Here is a 27500-nt window from a genome sequence, read left to right as displayed (position 1 = left end):
TTAGAAGCCATTAGAATCAGGATAAATAACTTCCATGTGCTGCATCTTACATCTTTTTGTGCCCTTGGTTCCAAAGTGTCAGTACACCACTTTCTGGGTGAAATAAAAACACCCTTGAGAGAACAAATACTACTTCAGGGAAAGCTTGCTTGGGGATAGGAAGAAGGTATTTGTTGAAAGTAGTGCTCAAAATCAAAACAAATCCCCTGCTGTATACTGTGAAAGAGTGATGAGAGAGCCAAAAAGAGACATTTGCATTTCAGCTCAGTCCTGGGAACCACAAGAATTCTCTACCAGTTGATTACAGCTGCTGGTGACTGCCAGATTTCACTGTTTCATTGAGGAAACTTTCTAGTATGGAGTCATTGTGAGGAGGTAACAGGCATGAAATGGGCAGTGCCAAGTCCTTATGTCATTCAGCATCTGATAAATCCAAGAAGATTTAGGGAAGAGTTGGAGACAGGCCATTTTAATTAATTCTCTTCCCAGCTGTGTGATAAGGATGTTGAAAAGACACAGAGTAGAAGAAATGTCATCTTCCATCATTAACATCTGTGAAACTGATATGCTGTCTTTTTAACTGAATATAATTTGGCATGCTTCTATGTTCTTCCTTTTTCCTTTTTAAAAACTATTTTAAAAGACTATAATGACAAGGGCATTTGAAACTTTGCTAAGGTACTTCTTTTAAAAAAGTATTCAGACCTCTCCTACATCAAACCTTTGATACTAGGTCCTCCTCATTCAAAGATGTCTGTATCTTTTTTACTGTATCCCTCAGCTTCTCCAAAGAGAAAAAAGTTAATGACTATCAAGACTCTCAACACTTCAAAACATTAAACTTGGTGAAACCCTCTTAACAAAATGTTGCCAGATGCATTTGAAAACACTAGCTTTTATTCTTAGAAAAAGTACTTCTTCAATTATAAAGTTTTGCCAGAATAAAAAAGAAAAGGACTTAACCTCAATTTTGTTCTCTGTTGCCTGACCCAGATTCTTTCAGCATTTTATCTGGCTTTCATACATGTTTTCACTCATGACATGAATGGCTGGCCACATCAATTCAGCAGTGAAGAAAAGAAATAGTGCTGTTGGCCTTGTACTTGCATGCGCTGTGAACTCATTACCAATCAAAAACAAGTCTAAAGCTGTAATAGATATTATTTGCTACTCAAGCCAAATGTAGGATTCCCCTTCTCATAGTTCAGTCTAACCTTTGCTTTGGACAGCAGGCTCAGCACAGGTGGTTTTGTTGTTAAGGATGACTGTCCAGTAGCCTCAGACACCTCAGTGTCAGCTGGGCCTTTCAGAGCCTGCAAGGGCCACCAAACCTGACACAACATGGCATATTCTGAAATAATATCCTCAGATTCTGTCCTTACACACCTGCCATTGTGCCTTGCTGAACTCCTGTGATTACTCTTTTGAACTTGTTCATGTAATGAAACCTTAAAGGGAACAATCCTTTAATCCAACACCAACCAGCAAACCATTACCAGAAACAAAATTCCCTGGGAACCCACACAAGAAACACCATGCAAGTGACAATTATCCAAGTTGGTACAGCTGGCTAACATTTATCTGTGCTGTTCCAAAGATGCTTTTCCCAGGGGAAGCCAAACCAAAGTAATCCTTACAGCATGGAACTGAAGATGCCAATTTGTGACAGAGCAGTACTGAACAAGGGAACCCATCCTTTGTTCCACCCAGTCCATCACTGCTCCAGCACAGCTCAGTTCTCTAAGCCAGGTCTCATTTGCCACTTTGCTCATTGCCTTTATTAGGAAGCAGAATTTTAACTTTTAGCACATTTTCTAATACTGCTTTCTTTTTCACTCTTTCAGCTACCAACAGGAGGTCTACAGAAATTTCCTGCCCTCCAAAGACCGTTTCAGAAGTAGAGTTATCCAAAAAGAAAAGCATTAAGAAGACAAAAGGTGGAATTAAGGTAGGATTACCTGTAATTTTGGGACATCCCATATTGTGAGAGAACTCAAAACCTCATAAATATAGATTTACACACCTATACTTGGAATTTAAAAAGCAAATTGGAGCATTACTAACTTAACTCTCTGATAAGGACAAGTGACTTTAACCACCTTGTCTGTTATCTACACCCCTGACTTGTTTGTACATTTTATCTTTATTCCTCTAAAGCTGAAAGCAAAAATTAAATGCAGTTCATTTTCTGAAATGGCTAGCACAGCCCACAACTTCAGCAATAAGCACAGAATAAAACCAAGTTACCAGCAGGAACATACAGGTGGTCTCCCCTTTGCCTAAACTCACAGAAAGTGACATTAGAATTAGTTTTACTCTCATCAGTAATGCAGGTAATCAGTTGCATTTCTCCCACTTAGTTAGGTGTATGCAGCACTGTGGTATATGCTTTATAAAACATTCATTCATTCATTTTTAAATCCACTTCCCAAGACTACACTGCAAATTATGCCCCCTCCCTATCCTCCCATTGTTCTGATAATAGTTCAGATGAGGACAGTTCATTACTGGATTCCATCATTATCATCAACCAGTTAAATAATTTAGCAATATAGAATGTAAGAATCAGCCCTTAAAAGTGAAAGTGCTCAGGAAGTTGGATTCTGCTGGGATTTAGATATTGGCTCGGATTAACAGCAAACTCAGCAGATGGGTTGTTTAACTAAATTTGAAGAGATTGGCTTTTCAGTAAGTGCAAGTAGTGCTTGCTGCTCTTAAAGCTGCAGGCAAAAGGAGGAAAAGTCTGCTTAAAACTTGCCTGGAGAGCACTTGAAATGATCCAACTCTGCAAGACTGGACAAGGGAGTGTGTGTTTATCAAAACAAACACTGGAGCTGTGCAAAAGCTCTGTTTCAGCCTGGGCACGGGCTCTGCACAGGTACCTGTGCTCAGCACTGCCTCACCCAGCCCTGCTGCTGGGACACAGACACTTCTCAGAGGCACATGGAGCATTCCCAGATTTCTCCACAGGGAATTCTACAAAGAACTCTGGAAATGTGAAGTCTTTGGGTTGGCTTCAGACAGGAAATGAAAAAATAGTATTCCAGAGTCTAAGGAACAGATATTATGCCTGTAATTATCTACACAAGGAGATAATTCCCCTTTGGTGGTGCAAGAATGTAATGACTTTGCCTGGAGTAAGGAATGCCTCCATGCCAACACTGAGCAAAGATGGAGAATATAAATAGGAGATATTTCTGCACATCTAGAATCCAATTATTTGAACTTGTCTAGTGACTTTCTAGGTTAGGTAGGATGTGGTTTTTATTCTTTCAAAGAGTTAAAATTCTCTAAATAAAAGCATCAGCAATTAAGTACTTTCAGTTTTAACATGTCCTTCTCATGCAGATTGAAGTGATGCATGAAGCCAGTCAAGGAGGATCCAGCAGAGTCCTGGTGACCAGTGAAAGTGATGAGAACTTGTCAACAAGGAGGAGGTAAGGCTGCACATATGAGCCACTATATGTTTTTTTTCTTCTTAGAATGCAAATTGCTGCATTTGTAGTACATTCTCTACAACCTCTTTGAAGTTCACCAAGATTAATAAATAATTAGCAATAATGAAGTCACTGAAATGCTTACAGCCATGCATTTATACTGAGTCTATCAGATGGAAAAGCAAGTAAGAATTCTCTTTTGTTTGTGTTAGGGCTTTTTTACTTTTTTTTTTTCTCTTAGAAGCATTAATTACAAAATTTGAGAGAAGAAGTCATTAGAATAAGTCTTGCATGTATTCACAAAAAAAAAAAAAAATCCCCACTGTTAAAAGATCATCTTATAGTGTTCAGAATATTCACATTTGATTATATACCTCTGAGGGGCTTCTGGGTTTTTTAACTGCAAGCTCAGCTTTCTGCAAAATCTTGAGAAAAACATTATTAACAATGCATTCTAAAGCACCAGATACTTAAATCACTTACTTCAACAAAAAGTATCACAGAAACCCAATTTTAGGTGAACTGCAGTTTCTAGGCCAAAGGGAACAATTAAATAAAAACCCCAGAAAACAAAAAACCCACAACAAAACCCCCTTGCAAGAAGCCAAATGCCACAATCGTGACTTCATTTCCTTTGTTCTCTTCTTCACTATCATTTAGATAATTCATGCTTTAGTTATGCCCCTGTCTTATACACTGAGTTACCTGATGCAAACGACTCCATTTGTAAAAACCCTAACCTCATACATTATGTCAGACAAATTGGAGAGACATACAAATCATAATTATCTGAATTTAATTATACCCTATGAAAATACCATGTCTGATCCCCAGACCATCAGCTATTTTCCAAAGGTGCAGAGTGTGATCTGAAATCTTGTGTAGACAGATACACATCTCCAGGGGAATGGCTGCCTGAAGAGAACATGCAAATTGTAACATTAACAACAGGTTCAGCTTCTAATACCTGGCAATTTTATACAAAGCTTGGTAAACAAGGAACATCAGTTTTGCTTTTTGCACACACCAGGGGCAGGGTGGGGGAATGAGGGGCAATTTGAAGTCCTCTTGTAAAAGGGAACTCAGAAGAAGCATTTAAAAGTATCCGAACTGATCCTGTCAGTTACAAAGAAGGCAACAAGAGATATTTATCTTTTCTGTATTCTTAGGTTTTTTTAAAAGAAATAAGTCTGTTTATTCAAAACAAATTTTACAAAACAACTGTCTTTCTGTGGTACAGAGCAAAGTTTAAGAATAAATATTGAATACTTTGTATAAAAATTAGTAATATCAAAGGGAAACTGATGCAAACCAAACAAACAGATAAAAAAAATAGCATTAAATATGCTGTGCAACAATGTCAAACTCTTAATGAGGAGTGACCATTCAGGCTGATACAGTTTTATTTGAAGTAAAACCTATCAGCCCTGCATTGGAGCACTGAGACTATTGTTAAAAAAGATTCCTGATGGAAGTGTACAAATCTTCATTTGTGTTTAGAACCAGAAAATACGAAGTTTTCTATGTCTCTTCTATTTTTTTAAAGGAGTGCCTTCATGCTTTCCTTTTTATTCAATGAGCAACTTCTTTTCACTGCAGCAAAAGAAAATGCATACTACAAACATCAAGGCCCTTTTAAGATTAAGAAACAATCCAAACAAAGCTCAAACCAACTGTAAAAAACAAAGTATTTCAATGGTCAAAAGTGATTTTCAGATAATGGCAACTACATTTAAGCAGCGTTTTAGATGTTAGCTAGATAAAGCTACTTAAAGATTACGTTACTTTTGCATGTATGAGTGAAAACAAATCCCAACACGCAGATAAGCTGGAAGACTACAGTCTTACTAGCACATTTTGGTTGCATACTGCATATGAAGACCCTCTTTCCCTTCAGTGAACAGGGTGGCTTTTCTAGCAGTGCAGTTTTGCTGTGCAGCTTTGTTGATTTAAACGGCTCACAAGAAGTCCAAAATCTGATGAAGCAGCTTTCCTTCAATATACAATACTTTCTCTATATGTGCATTTATTTTCTCTGTATGCAACAGGTTATAAAGATCTACATCCCCAGGACTATTATCCATTTGTTTAGGCAAGAAAAAAATTGGATTTGTTCCTTCTGAAGTATAGCTGTTATACTTGTCAGTCATTCTGACACTGATAAATGACTTCTTTGTGAGCTCTTGATATGCCCAACATTTGGGACCAGCTAGGAATCTTACTATCTTCCTTCTGCAAAACCAATTATAGAAAGTTACATGTTTGACTTAGTTCCAGTAGCTACCTACCCTCCATCTGAACAGCCCAGAGAACAGTCAGTAAGCTCACTCCTGGATTCTGTCTGCACTGACAGATGCCATTATCCATTCAAGCCAGAAAACCTGCAGCACAGCTCCAAGAGCAGTAGCAGTGTTACACCAAGTTTACTACTCACAGCTTCAAACTAGCAAGTCCTGTACAGCTGCCACAGGTTTGACAATTAGCAACTAAGATATCTGTCCTGAGAGTCTGTGAAGCACCATGACTGAGCTGTGCAGGGGCTGCAGGCAGCCTACAACTCTGGTTCTCTGCAGTGTCTTTATGGCACCACAGGACAACTCATAAGGGCTGCAGTTTGCACATCACTGGGCTCTGTTTTGGCTTACAAAGCACAGGCATTTTGTTCCTTTCCAAGTGATATTAACATGGAGATATATTCAAGGTATGCCAACCCAGCTTGTTGGGTTTGTGGACACCAACAACTCTGAAATTTTAAAGACAATTTTGACTTCAGGAGAAATATTTTAGTTATTATGATTTGTGTACTGAGTTTGTGTGAATCACCATCTCCCTATCCCTTCAATGCAAAGTTTGTACAGAACATATCCTCCCTCTCTGTTAGTACAAGCATGAAATTTTGCTTTTTTTAAGTCTTTAAATCTTAAACTAGCTGTAAATAACATTCCCAGGGACTTTTTCTTGCTTTTCACCTCTAGAATACTGGAAAACAGAAGCATTATTAGCAGAAAACTAACTTAACTTATTTGCTTATTAAAGATTGGACTTTTTAAATGTGCTGATTCAGTTTTAGGAAGACAGAGAAATATTAGCCCAACCAGTCACATGAGTAGTATTTGGTCTTTTGTAGCTTCAGGTTCTAAAGGGAGTTCCTTTGTTATTTAAAACAATCAAGTCAGAGGGCATCCAAACACTGTTTCCCTATCTCAAAGATTTAGGCAGCTTTGAGAAAACAATTGTAGCAGGTCTTCATTTCTAGCACTCACTATTTGTCAGCTGTGCAGGTCCAGACTGACTTTGTATGAAGCACTGAGAAATGGTGAATATTTGTAGAGAGTTTACACTACCTTAAACTACTGTGATAGTCTCATTCATCAAGTCACAACTTCCTCTTTTCTCTTTTTGAAAGGCCTACTCCATTCTGATATAACAGAGGGTTTTTTGCCACATGCCTTAGTTCACACAGCTTTTATAAAAACCATCAAGACTTACTGACAAGTTCAAAGAAACAGATATTTTCAACAAGCATTTCAAAGTCTAGAAGTCAAGTCCATTATAGTTCACTTATAATCCAGATTTGCATCCCTTGAAGAGTGTAAAAAAAGAGGCTACAATGTAAAAAGTTGAAGTACAACAGGAAAACTATTCCAGTAAGTCTCTGAACAGAATCTGGGACCCTGGGACCATCTTCTTCCTCTCCCTCTGCCCACCCCAAGTATTCACGTGTAAATTTTACCTCTTTCCATGTTTACATATATTTTGGATAAACACCTAAAATGTTGTTGCTCTGTCTTGGCTCAGTGGATCTTCAATGCAGATATTCAAGTATTAAGAAAACGCAGCTGAACAAGGATACGTGTCCACATAGTACAGTTTACAGAGAAGCACAATATTGACTAGTCTGCAGTACATCCTACCCCAAATCCCTGAAGTGATCTTTTTAACTTTGGGATCTGTAGCCTGCTTCCAGAGCTGGCGGAGATCATCTACGTGTCCATGAGATGTCATCATCTTGTTATAAATGCAGGGATGATATGGAGCCTTTCCTTCCCCAGAAAAGAATACATGATATTGTGGTACAATTCCCATTTTATTGGCACAGAGACCCATGAAAACATCATCTATATAAAGACTTGTATTCAGAGTCAATGAAGCCTCATAGACTTTAGCTGCTACATCATTTGATATTACATAAGCAGCTCCTGCTGTGTAGTCAGGGTAAGAGGGCCACTGGTACATTTCATATGGAACATAGTATTTGCTACTCTTGTCTCTTACGGGAGGGGATCCACGATGGACACGACCAATCCAGAGATCTTGAGCACCCATTTGTGTGAGACTTTGGAGATAAGCAATGAGATTAGGCATATGGATAAATATGTCATCATCTGCAGACATAATGAACCTGGCATGAGGACAGTAGGCATTCACCCAGCTAAACTGCAAAAGCAATTTAAGAGTAAGATTGTGAAAAGTATCCAAGAAGTCTTGCTGAATCAAATCCTGGTATTTCTGGTCTTCGAGCTCAAGTTGTCTTTGCTGCTGTGTTTTCTGCAGATGGCGTGTTGGTTGTCCTAAAGCAAAAAGGGTTTTAATGTTGGCATTAAGTTGGGAACGAACATACTTCTCATTACCCCACGTTTGTCTAATTGCATCCCTTCGATGACGGTTTTCAGGAGAAGACTTCACAAACAATAGGAGAAGGACATCCTGCTGCTGACATTTCTCTCTGTGGTTGATCAAGTACTGGTAGCTTGATACTCTGTTCAGGTTATCCCTGCTGATGGACAGGCTGTCATTCACAAAATGGTAGCTATTTATGAGGTATCTGTAGGAATAGGACTTCATATGGCTCACAATGTGATTATCAAACGGTACCCAAAAAAGCATGAGAGACAGTATGAAGCAAGTGGCACATATCTGCAAAAAATGGCATTTTCTGACTCTTCTGGGACTAACAAACATTCTGATGCCGTTTTTATAATCCTTATTCTTGTTCAGGATCAGTGTTTTTACAGTGCCTGTATTTTAGTTTAAGAGCACAGTGTCACCCTTCAAGATAAGTGTCCCTTGTAAGGCATGATGTCTTTCATTCAGTATCCTTGTGAAGACAGCTTTGTTCACAGACTTCACAAGTCATCTTTCTCAAAAAACATTTTTCTTTGATTGAAAGAACACAGGCAGTTTTGAAAGATGAGACTTGCAGATGAGTATTTTCCCTTTGGGGCATCTTGAAACAAACATTACAGTTCTAGTTGGAACTTCCAGTGTTTCTTTCCTTCATGAAGATGAACACCTGCCAATTCTGAAGAGGGAGAGGAGAAAAGTTTAAGTTATTATTAACACATTCGGTTTTAGGTTTGGTCATGGAAATGAGCTGATTTCTCAGTCACTGCCCACCACCACCCACATACACACATCAGTCCCACTCCTCAAAATGACAAAAAAGAGCCGACTGGCAGCAAGTCAGAGGCAGTCAATGGCCAGGAGCAAGCCTGCAGAGGCCACTGAAAGATGAGACTGACACAGAAACCTCTCTCTTAGAAACCCCCACTGCCGCGGGGGTTAGAGAGCAGATGACAATCTTAAAATTCCTCTAAGGCCGGAGAGCACCGCACGCTACAAACGGCCGGGTTTACAAATTGCCTTTTGGGCCGGCAGTCCGCTGAAGCCGGAGCCAGGCGGAGCCCTGCGACTGCTCCCGGCCAGCGAGTGCCGGGCCCGCGCTCGAGGTCCCTCCCGGCCGCGCTCCGTGTCCCCGCCCCGCCGCCCCTTTGCCCGCACCGCTCCTTCTCCCAGAGCGCTGGGGGCTCCGCGATGGCCTCGCCCCGCGCCTCGCCGGCCCAGCCCCGGGCCGGCCCCGCCGCGCCGGCCTGAGGGGAGCGGCCGTTGGGCCCAACGGCCGCGGGGCGTGAGGCGCCGCGAGCCCGCCCGGCCCTGACCGCGGGGAGCCTCAGGGCACCCGAGATACCGGGACACACGGGCTGACACACAGACTCACGGACACACCGACACACAGGCTCTGCCCAGCCCCTCAGGGCACCCGAGCTGCAGGGACACACGGGCTGACACACAGACTCACAGACACACAGGCTCTGTCAGGGCACCGAGCTACCGGGATACACGGGCTGACACGCAGACACACTGATACACTGGCTCTGCCCGGCCCCTCAGGGCACCCGAGCTACCGGGACACACGGACTGACACACAGACACACTGACACACAGACACACTGGCTCTCCTGTTAGGCACCCCCGCCACAGGCACACCGCTCGCACTTACAGTGCTACTGTCTCTGCTACCGGCCAGGCTTTAAGTGAAGAATCCAAGGCACAAAAAGCCCCCCAAGTCCAACCTTCTTGCCCTGCATGTTAAAATTTGGTTCTTGTAGCCGGAGTTGTCTCTGCTGTATCATAAACAAGAGCAGCCTGAACCAGCGACTACTTGTTCATCCCATAAAAAGCCAAAAATAGCTGTTAAGCAAGAAGTGTAGGACTAGCACCATAAGGAATGACATCCCACCAACTAAGCACTTGTTGCATGGAAACAACGCCAGAAGCAAGAGAACAGAAGCTATCACTTTCAAGTCAGAAGTTACGTGCAACACAAATATTTTGAGACTGTTTTAGCCATCTGAAGTCTTGCAATTAGAATAGCATGATGAGAACACAACAGAGTATGCAGTGATAAGAATACCTGGGGCAATTTTGTGGTGCTCCAGGAAGGGACCAGCTGCTCAAAATGGAAACCATGCATTGGCGTACCCGAGGATTGCAGATTGTAATGCATGACAGAAGAGCTGTATGGGCAGTTTGGTGAATAAAAGTCAGTCAGCGCTTTTTATAGTATCGGTTTAAACCCTTTTTATTTTGGAAACATGAAGTTAAACAATACACCTCAGAGTTATAAACTCAGCAACTTTACAATAGAACATTATTGCAAAGCTTACTCTTGTTTCAGATGAAGCACAGGGATGCAGACAAGCTGGAGTGTTACAGAAATCCCAACTTTTGGTGGTTCCTTTTGAAGGAGTGGGTCTGAAGCTACCAGGTAGTCAGGTTGTTCACTGCCATCATAGCAAACTTAAAGCAGAGGACTGAAAGCAAAGGGACCACAAGGCAATCTATTTAACCACCTGAAGCAAAGTTTACCTTGGTAAACATAGGGATACTCATCACGAAATACAACTTTTTTAGATTACACCTGGATAAGAAGTTCGAGAAACAGTCTGCAATTGCTGGAGCCATCTGGTAAAAGGAGACAACAGTCAACACCACAGATAAAAAGGACATGGTCACTGCAAGCTAGCAGTGAAACTAATCTACATGACAGTTATTCCCCACTAGGGAAAAAAATAGTCTCCAGAAAATAACCAAAACCACCAACAACACTCAAACCAAACCCACACATCCACCAAAAAAATCCACCACAAAACACATCATGGAAACAGCTTTAAATATGGAGCAGATAGCAGGGGACAAGAGGCATGCGTAGACTCAAGTTTTCTGCTCCCTAGCACTCTTTCCTGAAATCAGGGATGCTGGAAAGAGAACTTAAACTTTTCCTATTAGGAAAAAAAAAAAAGCCATAAAATTAACTGGCTAAGGGCTGGAACAGTCTGGTTGTCATTTCCTTGTTCTAGTTCAGTGGAATTTGATGAACCATTAGTAAACAAAAGTTATTCAGAATCCTCCTCAGAAAAATACCTCTCAGGTAAAATTTTAAAATGCAACTATAGATGAACAGTACTGATGAAATTTAAGAAGGTCTATACCCACTTGCCCATCTCTCTCCAAAAATGCATGGAGATGTGCACTGTAGGTACAAATGCACAAGTAGAGTCTCTCTGATTGTCAGAACTTTTTATAGCCCAGTTACGAGACCCAGCCTTTGGACTTAGTCATGTTGTCCTTCCCTTAACAGGAAAGCAGGTTGAGATACCACAGGAGCTATTTGCTGCTATTCAAATTCCATCATTCCAGGAAAAGAAAGCAATCCAATTCACCAATGTGTTCTCCCTAGCAAGAGGAAACACCATGAAACAGAGATAAAACTGTGCTTGACAGTCATTTTTCTGACCATAATTAAGGTGGTTTTCTTCTTGTTGTGCATTTTCTTACTTGTGGCTTGAAAGCTGTTAGATCCACTCTAATATTGGAGAAATATTGTAAGAACCATGGATCCACACACAGTTCCTGTAACTGCCTTTATTTCCGGTAGATTTAAGATTAGAGCTGCCTGTGGTATTTCCCCCAGTTGCAAGAAACGCAGGTTTTGCCATCCTGTCTTTGCTGAAGGAGTTTTTTATTTAACCTTTCACTACTTCCACAAGCATGACTCACTGTAGCAACTGTTCACTGTTCTGTGTTTTGCATCTGGAATATATTCTAGGCTGAAAGAGAAGCTGGCATAGTTTGACTTGCAAACTCAATAGTTTGTAGAGTGACCACTATGGAAAAGCAAATCTTTAGGGACCTATTTTAACTTTTGAAAAAAAGTCAGTATTAAGTTTGTTTCAGGATAGAAGTAGAATAGTTTTGGAAAGTCAACTAAGGAGAGACAGACAAGACACATCCTAGAGAGAAATAAAGACGCCCTAGACATGAGACACCAGAGGCACAGACCCTCACAGGATGAACCACGAACATTTACACAAAAGACATCCAACATGGAGATTTTTCCAACTAACACCACCCTGATAAAAAACTAAACCCAAGAGACGAACTAAGACTGCCCAGAGAGAACATCTCAAAGCTCCCAGCTTCAAATTTTGTCTTGTGGTATCACACACAAGCTGGGCTTCAATACACCACATCCTGGCACAACATGTATTCTAGGACACATAATGTATAGTTATTTTTCACTCTTCCACCTAGGACAGAAGATTAGTTCAGATCACAAGTGGCTTCGCCAGGATATACCAGGAAACACTATTTGAAATAGAACCATTTTTTACAATCAACTTGTAGCAACTGGCCCTTTCATATCAGCAACTCTTGGTGACAGTTCAGAAGATTTACCAGAAAGACTGAAGACCTCAAACATTACCTAGTTCCAAATAGAACTAATCTGAAGAGCTGCTGCTTTCTATGTCCATATTTTGTCCTTGGCTTTTGGGACAGCCTCACAGTCACTCTGCCCTTTCATCTTTACCACACCAGCCTTCCACAGCTTGCAACAGCTCTGGAGTTTATATAGTTGCTCAATAATCCAAGTTCAGCTCCTCCCATCCTCTTAGCCGCAAAAAGCAACCTGCTGAATCCCTGAAGGAAGTATCAGAAAGTGGCTAATTGAGGTCAAGCTGTGCCTAACCTAAGTGCACAATAGGACTCAAGGGTTTTCTTTTGTAGAACCAGATGTAACATTGTATCTAATGCTTTCAGTCTTTTCAATTCTAAGGCTCTGGTACTACAGAAATTTTGAAGCCCAGGACAGGCTTTTGCTTTAAGGTCAGGTTAGTTCTGTCACATGAGTCACTCTGTATCAGCTTGACACTGGAGTGGATGCCCAGGTTAGAAGGCACATTGCAGAGATGTTTCAGCTCCTGTTTCAGCTGCACTTCATCCTGCTTGCTCCATCCCGATGTCAGATGTGACATGAGATGTCCTCTAAGCTGCAACACCACTTCTACAGCACTAAAGGAATGTGCCCAGCCACAGAGGTGATAGAGGCAGATATGTTGCAGTTAAAGCTGCGTGGGCCAAGATTATTACTGGCTGACTTTAAAATCAGGGAGATGTGTCAAGCCTAGTGTAAGGATGGGACAATCCTGAAAAGAGTGAGTTGGATTTTCTTGAAGCTTTCAAAATCTGTTTAGAAAGGGGCTATGGGGTCCAAAGAACACATCTTGATATGTTTGAGAGTTTTATTTGTTAAGTAGAATTCAAAACCTTTTTTGCTGTGCTTGAAGCAATTTAAACAGTTATAATTCCTGTGAAATTGAACTCTCCCATCTCTAGTATTGATTTTTGTACTGTTTACACCCAAAGTCCAAAGGAAATCTAGTCAAGTTCACACATCAAATAAGCCGTCAAAACACAGGTTTATAAAGATTTTTCATTATGATTGAGTAATTGAAGATGATGAAAGTATGTGTCTAAGTTAATGGGAGCAAAACCTGAATGGACTTTGCTGCTTACAGCTTTAGCTACAAGATTATGTAACCCAGGTTCCTCTGATGGTTTTTCTGTTGCTGACATGTCTTCATAAGTCATGTTATCTGTCATCTCTTCCCAAACCTATGTCCTCCTTCTTCACTTCCCATTTTTTAAAAACTTCTTATATATTAAGCACTTATATATTAATCTTCAGGTTCTTCTTTTATGTGAGCTGTGCCACAAAATGAAGAACAGTAACTGGCACTTCTAGGACTTCCTGCCATAGTGACAGATGGTCACATTAGGAAAAAAAGATGCAGTAAGTTGCTTAGCTAAGGCTGCCTTCCCACATAATTTGCAAGCACCAAGATGAAAAGAAGTCACAAATAGCCTGCAAAGAAAATAATTTCAAAAATGTAAAGACTTCCCCTATTACACCTTGTTCTGTCCAAACTGTTGAGAAATGGAAGCCAATTCAGACAAGCATTCTTGAGGAAAACATGGTCACAATGGTAATGGAATTAACAAAAAGAAACAGTCCTGTGCTCCAAAGATCTATGAAAAATTTAGAATCAGGTCACAGATGTTGCATCAATAAGGAACATAATGCAGCAATGACTGACAGTAGCTTTGCAAATTTTTTTTCAAGAACATATAACCCATCTTCAGCAACTTCCAATGCAGGCTTCACCTGCTGCAAGCTCTTGAGTTTGCCTGCAGCTCCTACTCATGGTGTAGTTTCCTGGGATGGTACATCAGCATTCTTACATGCTGTCTGTGGATGTGCTGAAGACTTCTCAGGTTGCACAGACACCTGGCTTTCCATGAAGATGAACATCCAACACTTTCCAAAACACAGACTCCTTAAATGATTCTGAAATTGCTCAGTCAAGAGGAACCCTCTTATTAAAAACAATGGGCATTGAAGCACAGCACTTTGTCCAGGGAAGTTCTGTATCAGAATAACTACAACACCACCTATAAAAATGAGCCTTTTGAAGCTGTGCCCAATTGCTGATTCTCACTGATGGCTAAAACTTGCAACTGCTGAGCAATGTCGGCAGAGAAATTAAAAGGATGGCAAAGCTTTAGATGGCAATTGAGTAAAGCAGTTCAATTCCTTCAGGGCTGGAAGCAGAAACAGGTTATAAATGCTCAGCACTGCCAGGAAGCAGCTAATTGCCAATAGAGATTTAGTTTCTATAGAGGTTTTGCACTTACTGTAACTATTGGGTGGAAAGAGAATTATTTCTTCTAATTTTCCACTATTGGTTGGAAAGAGAGAATGATTTCCCCTAAAACGAGCTGAAACTTCCCAGCTGCTACAAGCCAATGTAAATGGAGACATCTGCCAGAAAGGATAGATTTGCCTTCTTAAATGGCTTTTATCAAGATCAGTTGTCCAAAATAGCCACTATGAAGATGGCAGGAGAGGAGCAGGACCACATCTTTCAAGCATCAGTCTACATTAGCCTGCAGTTCTCAGTTATTTTAACCTCCCGTATCCACTGCAGACTCTTCCCCACACAAGCTGGAAGGAAGGATGGCATTTTCCAGAATGAGTCTCCAAAATATGAGTCATTTACTTCAAGGGATTTTGCATAAAATGCACAAGCACCAACATGAATTTTTTTGCTTGACATGCAGCAGATGATGTGAAAAGAGCCTGTTTTTTCCACTGACAGTAAGGATAATATTCTGAAGTTTCTGTATGTCATTGACATGTCTGAGGCCACATGTCCTCATGTTCTGAGAGGAGGGACTAAGTTAAGCCCTTAACTTCCATACAGACAAGCCAGAACTCTTGAGACTCAGCTACAAAGGCTGTAATGGCACCTACTGTTCAACCCACCACATCTGTTTTGGCAGCAATGAGCTCTAATGATGCACTGAGCAGCAGTCTGAATTTATATAAGTTCATTTCCACAGTGACAGCATTTAAAGACATACGACTCTGGCACACATTCCTTCCTGCTCCCATGCACCAAGGCAAAAAGAGGTAGCAAAAGGGTAGAGCACATTAACTGCAGCTGTTAATGCTACCCCATTACTATAGCCTCTGGAAAGTCATCTCCCTCTCCATTTTATAGTAGATCATTTCTGTTTGTATTTGGAGTCTTACCTGGAAGCTTCTGTGCAAGTAGTGTAATGAATTTTCTAGTGATTATAATGTCACTCCCAGGATATTATAAATACAGCTTGCCTGCAAAAGTGGGCAAGGACAAGAGGCGTTACAAAGGGCTCATCACTACTTTCTATACCACATTACTGTATTCACCTCTTTACAAAAGTGGATTGCAGACAATCTTGCAAGAAGGACATCCCATTAAACATGGCATACTTTGAACTGAGCACTGAAGAAAACTATTTTCCCCATACTAGAGAAAGCAATTGTGAAATATCAAGCAGTTAAGGGTCCAGTACAAAATTCAACACTGGAAGACAAGAAATTAAAAATTCCCTAGTTTGGCATTAATACTGAATGTCCCTGTTTCATAGCATGCTCCGGTTGAAGAGCTACAACCTCAGGGCCCCACCTAATCAATAATTTTTTTAGGTGCCTGTTTTAAGTAGGCCCATTCAAATATTTGTTTGAATGGCCCTACTTAAAAGATCTAGAGGTGTTATTTCCTGCCTATTTTCCCCACAAACCCAAGGTGATTTCTGTTGCAGTCTGCAGGCCATACTTGAAGATCAACTATCTGAAGCAGACTTTTTCCATGCTAGCTACCAAACTAAAACAGGAAGTCAAGTTTCAGACTGGCACAACTAACTGTAGGACTAGTTCAAGCTGCCTTTCTATGGGGCCTCTCAGAAAACCTTATTTTGCCCAGCAAGAATACTTAAAAATAATGCAGTGAGTCAGAAGGTGTGTGAAGGGCTTGTTTAAACCGAAGGCTAACACCATTGTACCATGGCCATTTCTAGATTTTAAGATTTTCATTCCAGAGTAAATATTCTCTCATCTGCTTCCCAGTCTATCCCTCTTCCTCAGACAATACTGTAGCCTATTAAACTAATTCAGCATCAAACTCCAAATGGATGTCCCACACTGCAGCAAGAGCTTGGATGTTGCATGGGCCCCTACAATGTAGGTACTAAGGCAGGAAGACAGACAAATGAGAATTTGTAAATTCAGTTTTAGATTAGGATGCAGGGTGTTTTGTGCCAAAGTATTGTGGTTTTCTCTTTCAGTTAGAACAGTGATGACAAAACGTGTTGGAATTAAAAATGTCAAATATACGGGTTAACTTGAAGAGTATGGGAGTGGTGGGTTTTCTTAGTGCTCTATCAGACTAACTCTCCCTGTTCTGCACTGGTTAGCACAGACCAGAGGTGAACTCTTGAGTCCACATAGCCAAGTACCATCCCATCAAGACTTCCCAAATCATCTCAGTTGCTCTCTTAAGCATGGCTCATTCCACTCAGCCAAGTCTCATGCTGACTTACCATCCAGATACCATTTATGCTCTATAGACAAGTCCTGCATCACTCTTTTCTGCTTCAAATCCTTTCCCAAACCTACAAGTAGAGCCCAGGGAGACAAATCTTCAGGTTTGCTTGTAACCTGCAAAGCACATCCACAGGAATTTGAGGAAGCTGGGTTGCAGAACACTAGTGCTCATTCCCATTCTAAGATCCCTTCAGTCAGAACCAACACCACTTTTACTAAAATCTGTTCCATCAACCAGGAACATAGCCTGGTTTTCAGTTCTGTTGTCAGGGCAGTATCCAGGTCTGCAGTTTCAAGGCCATGCTTTCCCCACCACATGCACACACCCAGCAAGGTCCAATGCTATGCTGAATCTACCACGCACAAAGCACACACACACACAGGTCTAGTAAGCTAAACTATAGGATCAGCCTAGAAAGGAAGCTGCTTGTGGAGAAAAACAATACTTCTATCAACATCTGAGGACGCACGTGCATAAATAATTAATTATAAAAAATGAGCTTTCTGATTAAGGATAATGAGGAAGAGAACCTCTTTAAGATGACCGCTAATGGCTCATCCCCTCCCATGAATATAGTGGAGCTGCCCTACCACAACACTTCAGAGGCCTCCTCTTGAGATCACCAAGAGCAAATATTGCCCAAGCCACTCCATCCTTCTGTACACCCACAGACCTACATGCACTTAAGAAGAGACAGTCATTGCCCACTGTTCTTTGGCTCTGAACAGGCTGCCCTTGTTCATCCTCACCCCTCCCATTCACTGCTGTGCATAGCGACCACCAGCACTTAAGCAGAAAGAGAAAAATGCTGTATTCTGCTGGAGGCTAAGGGAAGAGGAAAGTTGTTAATGACCCTGTCTGCTTTTTGCATAATCCCATCTAGTGGGTTGTCTTCTTTCATTCATAGGAAATGCATCTATTTGAATCAAGCAATCAGCCTGTCCGATCATGCATTCATTTCTTGTTTAGCATTTGTACTGCAGTTATTTTCTTGAGAGATTAATTACCATTTGGGGTAGCTCAGCAGTAATTTAATAAAACAGTGCAGATGCTGTGTAAATGTGAAGTTTATATGTACTATATACACACACACATTTTCTATAAAAGCATGAAGTACCAGTTATCCAAGATATACTAGCAGAAGTTAAAGAACTTACATTTTTAACTACTTTAAAATTAAAGTTCCACAAACAGCACCTTGAATTCAACTAAAGAGTCACTTGAGGAGAATCATTATGCAGAAATAGGAACACATCAGACTGTCCATTTCTCCTAACTTCCAGCCTTCAATTCTGAAAGCATTCACAGTTTTCACAGACCAAATAATAGCCCGAAATAGTTGTAGCATTGAAACTGAAGAAAGGTTATGTTAGGAGGCACGGAGGTAGTTTGAGTAACCAAGCTCCTAAACAAACAAGCACTATCCAAACCTGTAAGGTTCATGCTCTCCAATCTCTATTTGTATAAAAATCCCACTTCTTGGGAAGGGGCTGTCAATTAGGGGAGAAGGTTATACAAGACGGCAAAGTTTTGCTATTGTATTTGATGAGCTGGCCACCAAAAAAGACCAGAGAGGATAACGTTTCACCACTGATTTAGCACTTCTGTGACACCTGGATTCACCTATCCACTTATCCTTTTCCATTAGTTCAGTAGTGAAATGTTTAATTTCAATTATTTTATAATTACATAAGTTTCAAGGTTCTCATGTGGTTTGCACATTTTAAAGTTTTCAAGACAGTCAAATATTTCACATAACAAACTGATAGTTCTTTGAAAATTTAAAAACAGATTCAGTACTGAAAGCTTCTACATGCATATTCGGGGTCTCCGTGATTGCCTCGAGCCAGCCAGAAAGACGTAAGCATTTCAGATTTTAGGATAATGTGGATCGAGAACCATCAGCATATACAAAGGAGCTGCAGATTGGCTGGGATAATAGCGGTGCGAGGCTTTGTTTAAGCCTGTCTGCAAACGGGGTGGGATGAATTCCATTAGTCCTCTCCTACTTCTGTGGGAACTAAGGAGAATTTTGGCTTTTATACAGCCTCTTCTGCAATGCAACAAGGGCAGGGATTGAACAAGAGATACGTGCCTGCTCTCAGTTGTTATTAAATATGGGGAGCAGGACGAGCACAGGCTCATGGCAGAAAAGCGAAGCAAAGCAGAGCACCGCTCCTTCCCCACCCCATGCACTTAGGAGGAACACTGAGGAACAGCATCCTGCAGTTCCAGCTCCCCATGGCTCAAGTGCGTTCCCTGAGAGCTGCTAACAAGCGGCCACAACAAGCCACAAAACAGAGGGCTAAGGAAAGAGTTCCTCCAGATGCAAATCAGATCAGAAAAGTCAAACAAAGAAGCGGCTAAACACTCCCAATATGTTTAACAAGCAGTGAGATTTCTCCAAGGTGGCAATCTTTGTAAATTAAATGAAGGAACTTGTGTATTTGCATTTAATCAGAAGTGCTTGTCTCAGCTTAGGGGAAAGGGATAATAGGTCACACTTGTCAATAACATCAAGAGACAGTAAAATAATATTTTTACATACATAAAAATACATGTCTGTTGTATACATGTGTGTATATACACATTCACCAAAACTCTGTGACACCAGACTTCTTTGCAAGATTAATATAAGGCCAAGAATGTAACAAACTACCTACAGAATTTGCACAGAATGAAGCTACAAAGATGGGAGCAGAGGCTTGCAAGGCAGGGATGACTTAAGGATGACTTAAGAAGGAAAAGCAAAGATGTCACTAAAGAAGCCTGATGGTTCTAGAAAGTTGAACTTGGAGAACAATGCACTAGAAAACCAGTATTTGTAATTACCACAGGACTCTCTCAGGGCTTGCTGACAAAGCAGCAGGAACCTCAGCAAACAATTAGTCATAGGTATGGTACTTTTGCCACCCTTATTACCCACTAGAAGGCTTCCTACTAAAAATGTAGTGAATAAATATGTTACTGGAAAGTCAGAAAGTTACAAGGAAGAAAGCACTTTGCGTGAAAGCGCTTTGCGTGGTTTTAACAGTAAAACACATGGATTGCACAGTCTGGTCCACAGGCAAAGTTAAAGACTAAGCATCCTTTATTTAATTAAGTCAAGGAGCAGAAAGTTCATCCTCTGTTTCACATTCCTCACGAAAACAGAGCTAATCGAGGGCTGAGGGCACAGGGCTGCAGCGCTGTTTGTAAACTGCCACTGATGAGTAGCAGTTTAAAGAACAAGAAAAACTAAGTTTTCCGCCCTAAGACCAAAAGGTCTGTTTTGTCTGACAATCCTCCTCAGGTCTTAGTGGAAGTGAGACTGGAAGAAACAAATGATGCCGGATACAATGGGAGAAGAAATGTGAACAGTCTTAGGAGGCCAACAGCATGTTCAATTTGAAGAAACTTTCCCTAGCTCTAAATGCAAAGGACCAATTAAATCCCTTCCTTTGCTGCCATGTCCCAAAGCACCTCCAACCATATGCTCTGTGTTGACCACAGATGCTCTTTATTCCCAACTTCCTGCCTCACCTGAGCTGGTGAGGTTGAGCTGCTGCATCTGAAAGGTGATCATGTACCTTCAGAGCATGGTACAATTCCTGGAAGTTCTGAGTGACCATTTTTATTCAAGTTTTAAACTACATTCTGAAATCTGGAGTTGGTAGCAGACAGTCAGCCTTGACCTCATGAAACTGCTTTGCAGAAAGCCAAGGCAGGAAATGGTCTTTGTGGTCTTTGTAGTATGTACATGCATGTCCCACTTCAACAGTCCTGCCAGCTAAGTTGCTTTTGCTTACAACAACATTCCCTTCTTCTGAGGTCATCTTGTTTAAGCATCCTTGGGATCTGTTAGATTTTCTGAGTTATTTGGGCATGCAGCAGCCACAGCATGTCCAAGCCACAATTCTGAGTTGAAGATGAGGCTACACAGCCAGCCAAACAACAAGTAAACTTCAACACTGCTACGGGTTCATTCTAAAATGTTGCAATTCCCAAATCAAGGCGTGTCATCATCTTATTTCTATGCATGCTGGTGTTTTCCCCATTGACTATAAAATTTAAGTTGTGTATCTTTCAAAGATCCTTCCACAGCATTCTTCCCTTTGCTGCCAGGGGCAAATGTCCTACATGGCAAACTTATGATAGAGTGGAACCTCTAGTATCCATGACTATTATTTCAGTTTTTGAAGACTCAGGAATTCACAGGTCTCAATTCAGGATCTGGACCACAATCTCCCAAATGTTGTAAAGAATCCAAATATATGTCTCCTTTATCAGAGAAAAATCCTGCTTTCACTTCTGCCAACCTGACAGAGGTGGGCCGTGCTGCTTTCCACAGGAATTTAAAGGTCTGCTGAATAGTGAGACAGCCTCACGTGAGATGTGCACGCCCTAGGAAGCTAAGGAAAGTATCTGACTAAACTCTGCAAGTGCCATGTGGAAGGAAGAGCTGGTAGTGCAATGCTCATCCATCCCAGTAGTGCTCATCCATCACGTTCTGGTTCCCTTCACCTCTTTCTGCCAGTCCCAAGGCCCAGCCAGACCCACTGCAGTAACAGCAATGACACAGGGAGGTCTCCCAACAACAAAACCCACTCAGTACTTCTGTACTTCTAGTAATCAACATCTTCAAGGGTGAGGATTACCCAGGCAACTGCTCAGGCGCAGAGGGATAACCATGGCAGAGGACACGCTCAGTACACCCTGGGTGCTGTAACACTGTAGCTGCAGAGTGACACCAAACACATCAGCCACTGGCATTTCCAATGATAAACCACGACTTGCATTGTTTTCCACATGCTTCTCCCTAATCTGTAGGTGAATTACCATTCCTAGCATCAGTACTCACTACTCCAGTTTGGCCAGATGTCAGAGAGATTGTCCCAACTGCTGCTTTGGGCAGCAGGAGCAACCAGTTTGTTTCTCAATAATTTGGGACCTCAGAGAAAGCAGAAAGTGATACAGTTTTGTTTCACTCAGTGGAAGACAATCAGTAAGCAGATACTATTATATTTCCAAGCAGAATAACTAACAAACTCCAAATCCCTTACCTGAAAAAAAGCCCACATTTTTACTGCAATATTACATTTCTGTATATAGTAAATGGTGGACTTCTAAAAAACTAGTTCTGGGAAAAACAATCAGTAACTTCCATAACACCCAGGTCTATGTGACAGTCCAGGCTTCTGGAATACTGCTAGAATATTCCATAGCTGTTAGCAACAGTGACTTACTGTCTCCTGCCCTATTCAACAAAAACCCCTTAGTTGCAGCTATTTTTCCTTTAAAAAACCAATCCGTTCCTTTTCTAGACCCTTTCCCTTTCCAACTGCTAGAAGAAATGCAAGTATCGAGGAGAAGTGAGAACAAGACAGCATCATACAAACCAGGTTTCAACAGCTGCACTGGTAGTTTCAACACTGCTGCTAAGAGATCCTCAGGCATGCGCCTGGGTAGCGCCGAGCTGAGGATGCTGCAGCACGTACCGAGTTCTGCACTGTCCTGCCGAGTCAAGACAGTTACAGGGGTTCTTATCATGCTCTTGCAGTCCATGCAGTTGCTCACACCGGCATCTCCCATCTCCGGATACTCCCATGATCTTGCGCAAAGCAGTTAACGAAGCTACTGTTCCCCAACAGCTCAGGTGTTCTCTGTGCTCCCCGCAGCGCGGACGAGGCGCTGCGATTCTCCCTTCCCTGGGGTCCCGCCGCCCCCAGCCCGGCCGAACCCGCGGCTCTGCCCCGCGCCCGCCTCCCGGCGCGGCAACAAGGGCGTCCCAGCTCTCCCGAAACCTTTGGAACCCAGGACAATCGAACATACCGGGAAAGCCGCGGGCTGGAGGACACCCCGCTGTCCCCAGGGGCTTTCCCCCGCTGGCTGTTGCCGCCTCCCGGCAGCCCCCAGCTCGGGGATGGAGATCCTCCCCAGGGCGCCCTCCCCCATGCCCGTCCCCGAGCGCCCGCGGAGCCCGGGAGCGGCCTGGGAGGGGCGGCAGGCAGGGAACAGCTTCCAGCCACGCGGCTGCGGGCGCCCCTTCGGGGAACAAAGGCGGGAGCCGGCGGGCTCGTCCCCGCACAGCCCCCGCCGCCAGCCTCCCCCCTCGGCAGCTCCGCAGCCCGGCCAGGAGCACAGACAAAAAAAAAAAAAAAAAAAAGAAAGAAAAAACCAAAAAACCAACCACAAACTTTTTTTTTTTTTTCCCCCCAAGCTTTGCTTCGCACAAACGCGAAAGCCTTCACTCTCCTTCTTTTCCCTAATGTGATTTCTCCTGCCGATTTTTCCTGCGGGGTGCCCAAAAACCGCTCGGGGCGGAGGCAGCTCCGTGCCCACGTTCCGCGCTCAGCAGGCGGGCGGCAGCCCCGGCGCTCTCGGGGGCGCGTCCCCGTGTTGCAACGCTGGGCTGCGCGGAGAAACTCCCAGCCGGATCTGCGAGTTTCTTGTGTGGGAATAGTGGAGGAAGAAAAAAAAAAATACCACACTTTTCCTGTAGAAAAAAATTTCTTTGGAGGAATAGGAAGCCGGGAGGGGCTGCTGGAACAAGGGGCGGGAGAAAACGGCGCGCCTTTGAATGGGTTGTTTCACCGCAGTGCTCGAGCGGCCGCGAGTTTTCCCTCCAAGGCTTAGGGCATGAGAAAGACCCTGAAAGGACCACAAAAAGCCTGATAATTTTCTGGCCTCTTTTTTTTTCTTTCTTTTTTTTTTTTTTTTCTTTCTTAAACATAATCGACTGCCAGACAATCAGAGGTTTGGGGGGAATCTGCTAAAAGGTTACATAGAACAGACACCAAAACTACACTCAAGTTTGGGTCTCCTTTATCCCAGGAATTTGAAATCCCAAACCCCAACAAGACTCTTCTGTAGGACGGGAGAGGGGCAAGCGCGTACGGCGATAATGGATGCGGTCTGCACCGAAACCTTGGAAACAAAGCAGTTGGAAAACTCGTTTGTCCAAAGCAGGGAACCGCAATTCCTGAAACGCGGAGAAGTGAGACACCCTCCTCCCCTGAACAGACCAGCTCTTACAATCCCTGAAGCCAGGCAGAGAAGAGAAAAATAGCATGTAGAAAACCGGAATATTTTCACTACTTTTAATTAGCCGGCACTCGCTTCAGCCATCAGAGGAACAAACAACCCGGCTGCTCTTAGCTCAGAAAGCGCGAGGGGCAGCGGGACGACACCCAGCAGAGATTCCCGCACCTCACCTACCGATCCGACCGGAGAGCTGCTTTCTCCTCCGCCGGCTTCCTCGGGCAGCACGGACGGCCCGGGCCACGGCGCTCCGCGGCAGCAGATGGGCTCCGGCGGCCCGGGAGCCACCGGCTCCGCCCCCTGCGCCCGGCCCGGGCTCGGCTCGGCTCGGCTCGGCTGGGCTGGGCTGTCCCGCTGCTCGCGAGCGCCCTGCCCGCCCGCGGCGCTGCTCCCGAGCGGCCGGGCACGGTGACACTGCCGTGCGCCACCAGGGAAAACTCCGCCGTGCGCTGCCACTCGGAGTGAGAAAAGTGATGTGCTGAAGGTTCTAAAGCACTCCTATCTTAAATATTTCTTAGGGGACGCCATAAAAGTTTAGCTAATTGCTCCTCTAGGTCTCCCAGGTGCCAAATAACATCTTATTGCTGGGTAGTTAGTTTGTAGGTCACAGTGAAACTTGTTTGTCTCACTTTGCTGTTGGGAATCTTCAGAGGAGTAAAAAAGAGCATGATTTAGGGTTTCTTTTTCTCTTCTACCTTCCCCACAAATCTTGGTGGCCTCATTACAGCAGCCTGAGGGGAATGCCTGATTCATTGGAGAACATCAATAGTAAGTTAGTCTCCATGGGCAGTAGGACTTAGAAGTATTTAAAAAACAAACCAAAGAAAATGCTATGACTGCGCCTTCATTGAATACACTTTTGCCAAACTTTTTGTAAAGATAAAAACTGAGTTAAAAATGGCATTCAAATTCACTTGAAAAGCCACTACAGTGCTGTGCCTTGTGTAATTTTGTAGAATCACAGAATCATAGACTTCTCACTGTCCAAAAATATCAAACACAAACCCATTGTATAGCTTCAGCTCTTTCACATGACTATGATTGATCTGAATCATTCCTGACCTCATCATTGACTTCACAGAAATTTGACTATTGCATATCATGCAATTAGGGTCTGTTTGTCACTTTGCAACCATAAACCTGACAACATCTTTGTGAGGCAAGGAATTGTTTTCTTTTCACACACAAGAGAGAAAATAGAGATAGGAATACTGTTGTCAAGGTCACCCAGCAAAAGTAGAGCAAGGGTAAAACCTGAGCAGCTGATGGTCCTATGGAAGGATGTGTTGTTTTGCAATACAGGTTTTCCTTGGGAAGCTTCAAGGCCTAAGGAGTTTTTCACTTGCTCTCTCCTTTCTCCTGTTGTGTGTCTTAGTGTGACTAAATGCTTTATAGCAGCCTTCCCAGACTTTTCTTTGCCTGTTTGATTCTGGAGTAAGATGAAATATAATTCTGTGCAATCTTCAGTTCACCTTAGAAGGAAAAGTTTGGAGGTCACTGTGGAGATTTGACGTGTTTTCTGAGCAGCGTATAAATAACAATAGAAATAAACTTATAAACGAAGCATCATTAATTTTTCTTACCTAAATGGTAATTGTTGATTCCTTCCCCACTTCACAAACACAATAGTTGTTCTTTTTTTCCCATACGTTACTCTTCTTTGTAACTTTTAAGTGTCATTTCTGCATTATCCGTGTCTGGATATTGCAGCTTCCAGAAAATACAGCTTCAATGAGTCACATTCTCAAAATCAGGAGATAACTTTAAATTTTAAGGTGTGTTTATGTGGAAACATCATTCAGACATAATTACAAGATTTGAAGAACTGGGTCCATAGAAAACAAAGTCAGAAATATTTCAATTATTGAACAAAAATTACTATTTCTAATTAGCACTTCAAAGAAACTAAGTTTGTCATACAGTTGTGTCCACTTTTTTCCTGCAAAGTGACATCTGCTCAAAGGATTTACAATCTTTTCTTTGTCCTTACTAATGTCCCATCTTGATTGATCTGGATTTTGTCCAGCTGATGTCACAGAAGTAATCACACTTCATCCTGCTTCTGAACTAAAATTACAGTTGGAAAGTTTCTATCTGTATCTCTTCATAGATTTTATTTTTCAGTAAACAGAATGGCCTTGCCTTGCCTTGCCTTCCCTTTCCCCTCTCCCCTCTCCCCTCTCCCCTCTCCCCTCTCCCCTCTCCCCTCTCCCCTCTCCCCTCTCCCCCTTCCCTTCTCCCCTTTCCCCTTCTCCCCCTTCCCTTCTCCCCTTTCCCCTTTCCCCTTTCCCCTTTCCCCTTTCCCTTTTCCCTTCCTTTTATTTTTCCTTTCCATTTTCTCTTCCCCTTTCCACTTTCACTTCCCTTCTCCTTTTTCCTTTCCACTTTCCCTTCCCCTTTCCATTTCCTTTGTATTAAACCAAATCTTGTTCAGTCCTCTGTTGAGATAAAACTTATTTAGAAATTAAGATCCACCTCTTCATTTTTTCCCCAGTGATGCTGGTAGGGAGAGGCTCTTCAGAGCACCACCCTTATTTGTTTATAAATTACATTTAAACATCCCTTCTTGGCCATATCAGGCCCACTCAGCCCTGGCAGAAGTGCAGAGCCGGTTGTGTCTCTAAACCAGCAAAGCAGGAGGCAGCACTGCTGGGTCTCTAAACCAGCAAAGCAGGAGGCAGCACTGCTGGGTCTCTAAACCAGCAAAGCAGGAGGCAGCACTCTTGGGTCTCTAAACCAGCAAAGCAGGAGGCAGCACTTTCTGGCTGGCTGTTCTGAGGGGCCCCCACACGTGGTTTTCCCCAGGAAACCTGCCCTGCTGTAATCATGCTGTCCTGCCTGCACAGGCTCGGGTCACTGTTCAGAGAGCAATGTGGTTTGTCAGTGTAAGGATGTGGGACAGTGCAGTTTGTAGGGATGTGGGTTTAGCAGGTGCCTCCCTGCACCCAAACAGCATTTCCATTTTGCTCAGTCCGTCACACCGTGGCACCAACATCAACCTAGGCTGTGGGTTTGGTTCCTGTATGGGCCACTCATTGGCCTCACATCCAGCTGGAAACCTCAGGCCCTATTTCAGAGTAAATAATGAGCTGATAAGATTCAACAGAACATGGAGAAATACCTAGCTGTTACTGTTTTATAGAATGGTTTGTAATTCCTGCAGATTTGTGTTGAGGTGCTGTGCTCTTATTGCTTCCTACTGTATGAGCAACATGGTTTAACTATTGTTGCCCAGTGGAAGAGGAAGGTCAGAGGAAAATTCCATTAAATACTTTGTAACGCAGAAGTCTACTTACCAATGATGTATTTGCACAGGGAGGTTGGGATGAGAGACCTGTCATTTAATGCTTCTGAGCCTTTGAATCTCAAGGAGCCCTGAGGAAGCCACACAGCTCTCAGAGGGGTTGTGCTTCTGGTCCAGCTGCTGCTGTGCTCATCCTGCAGACCCATCCCAACAGGAGGGACTGGCATGATCCAACAGCGCCTGTTGTGT

At 42.8% G+C, this 27500-nt stretch overlaps 2 protein-coding genes across 12 annotated transcripts in view; one reads left to right on the top strand and one right to left on the bottom strand.

The window, feature by feature from the left end:
- MCF2L2 (MCF.2 cell line derived transforming sequence-like 2) overlaps nucleotides 1-27500 on the top strand; it is a 144576-nt gene that overhangs the window by 63939 nt on the left and 53137 nt on the right. For all 8 annotated transcript variants that reach the window (XM_064385397.1, XM_064385396.1, XM_064385399.1 and 5 more), the window contains exons 14-15: nucleotides 1845-1948; nucleotides 3349-3437. In XM_064385397.1, the coding sequence (XP_064241467.1) occupies nucleotides 1845-1948; nucleotides 3349-3437 (193 nt within the window). The remainder of the gene's footprint in view (nucleotides 1-1844; nucleotides 1949-3348; nucleotides 3438-27500) is intronic.
- B3GNT5 (UDP-GlcNAc:betaGal beta-1,3-N-acetylglucosaminyltransferase 5) lies at nucleotides 4217-24292 on the bottom strand. Of its 4 annotated transcripts, none has more exons than XM_064385406.1 (2): nucleotides 24185-24292; nucleotides 4217-8739 (listed from the first exon to the last, which is right to left on the bottom strand). In XM_064385406.1, the coding sequence occupies exon 2, from the start codon at nucleotides 8397-8399 to the stop codon at nucleotides 7263-7265; it is 1137 nt and encodes a 378-aa protein (XP_064241476.1). In that variant the 5' UTR covers nucleotides 8400-8739; nucleotides 24185-24292; the 3' UTR covers nucleotides 4217-7262. The 4 variants fall into 4 exon arrangements, with proteins under 4 accessions (XP_064241476.1, XP_064241477.1, XP_064241479.1 ...); XM_064385407.1 differs by lacking the exon at nucleotides 24185-24292 and adding an exon at nucleotides 19161-19173; XM_064385409.1 differs by lacking the exon at nucleotides 24185-24292 and adding an exon at nucleotides 9718-9742.

Source organism: Passer domesticus, chromosome 11 (genome assembly GCF_036417665.1).
Source record: "Passer domesticus isolate bPasDom1 chromosome 11, bPasDom1.hap1, whole genome shotgun sequence".
Classification (NCBI taxonomy): Eukaryota; Metazoa; Chordata; class Aves; order Passeriformes; family Passeridae; genus Passer; species Passer domesticus.
Note: the sequence above shows the minus strand (reverse complement) of the source record. Positions and strands in the feature narration are given on the sequence as shown.

Coding starts and splice junctions, on each gene's coding strand:
- B3GNT5 (XM_064385406.1), bottom strand. CDS start 8,399: ATGTTTGTTAGTCCCAGAAGAGTCAGAAAATGCCATTTTTTGCAGATA.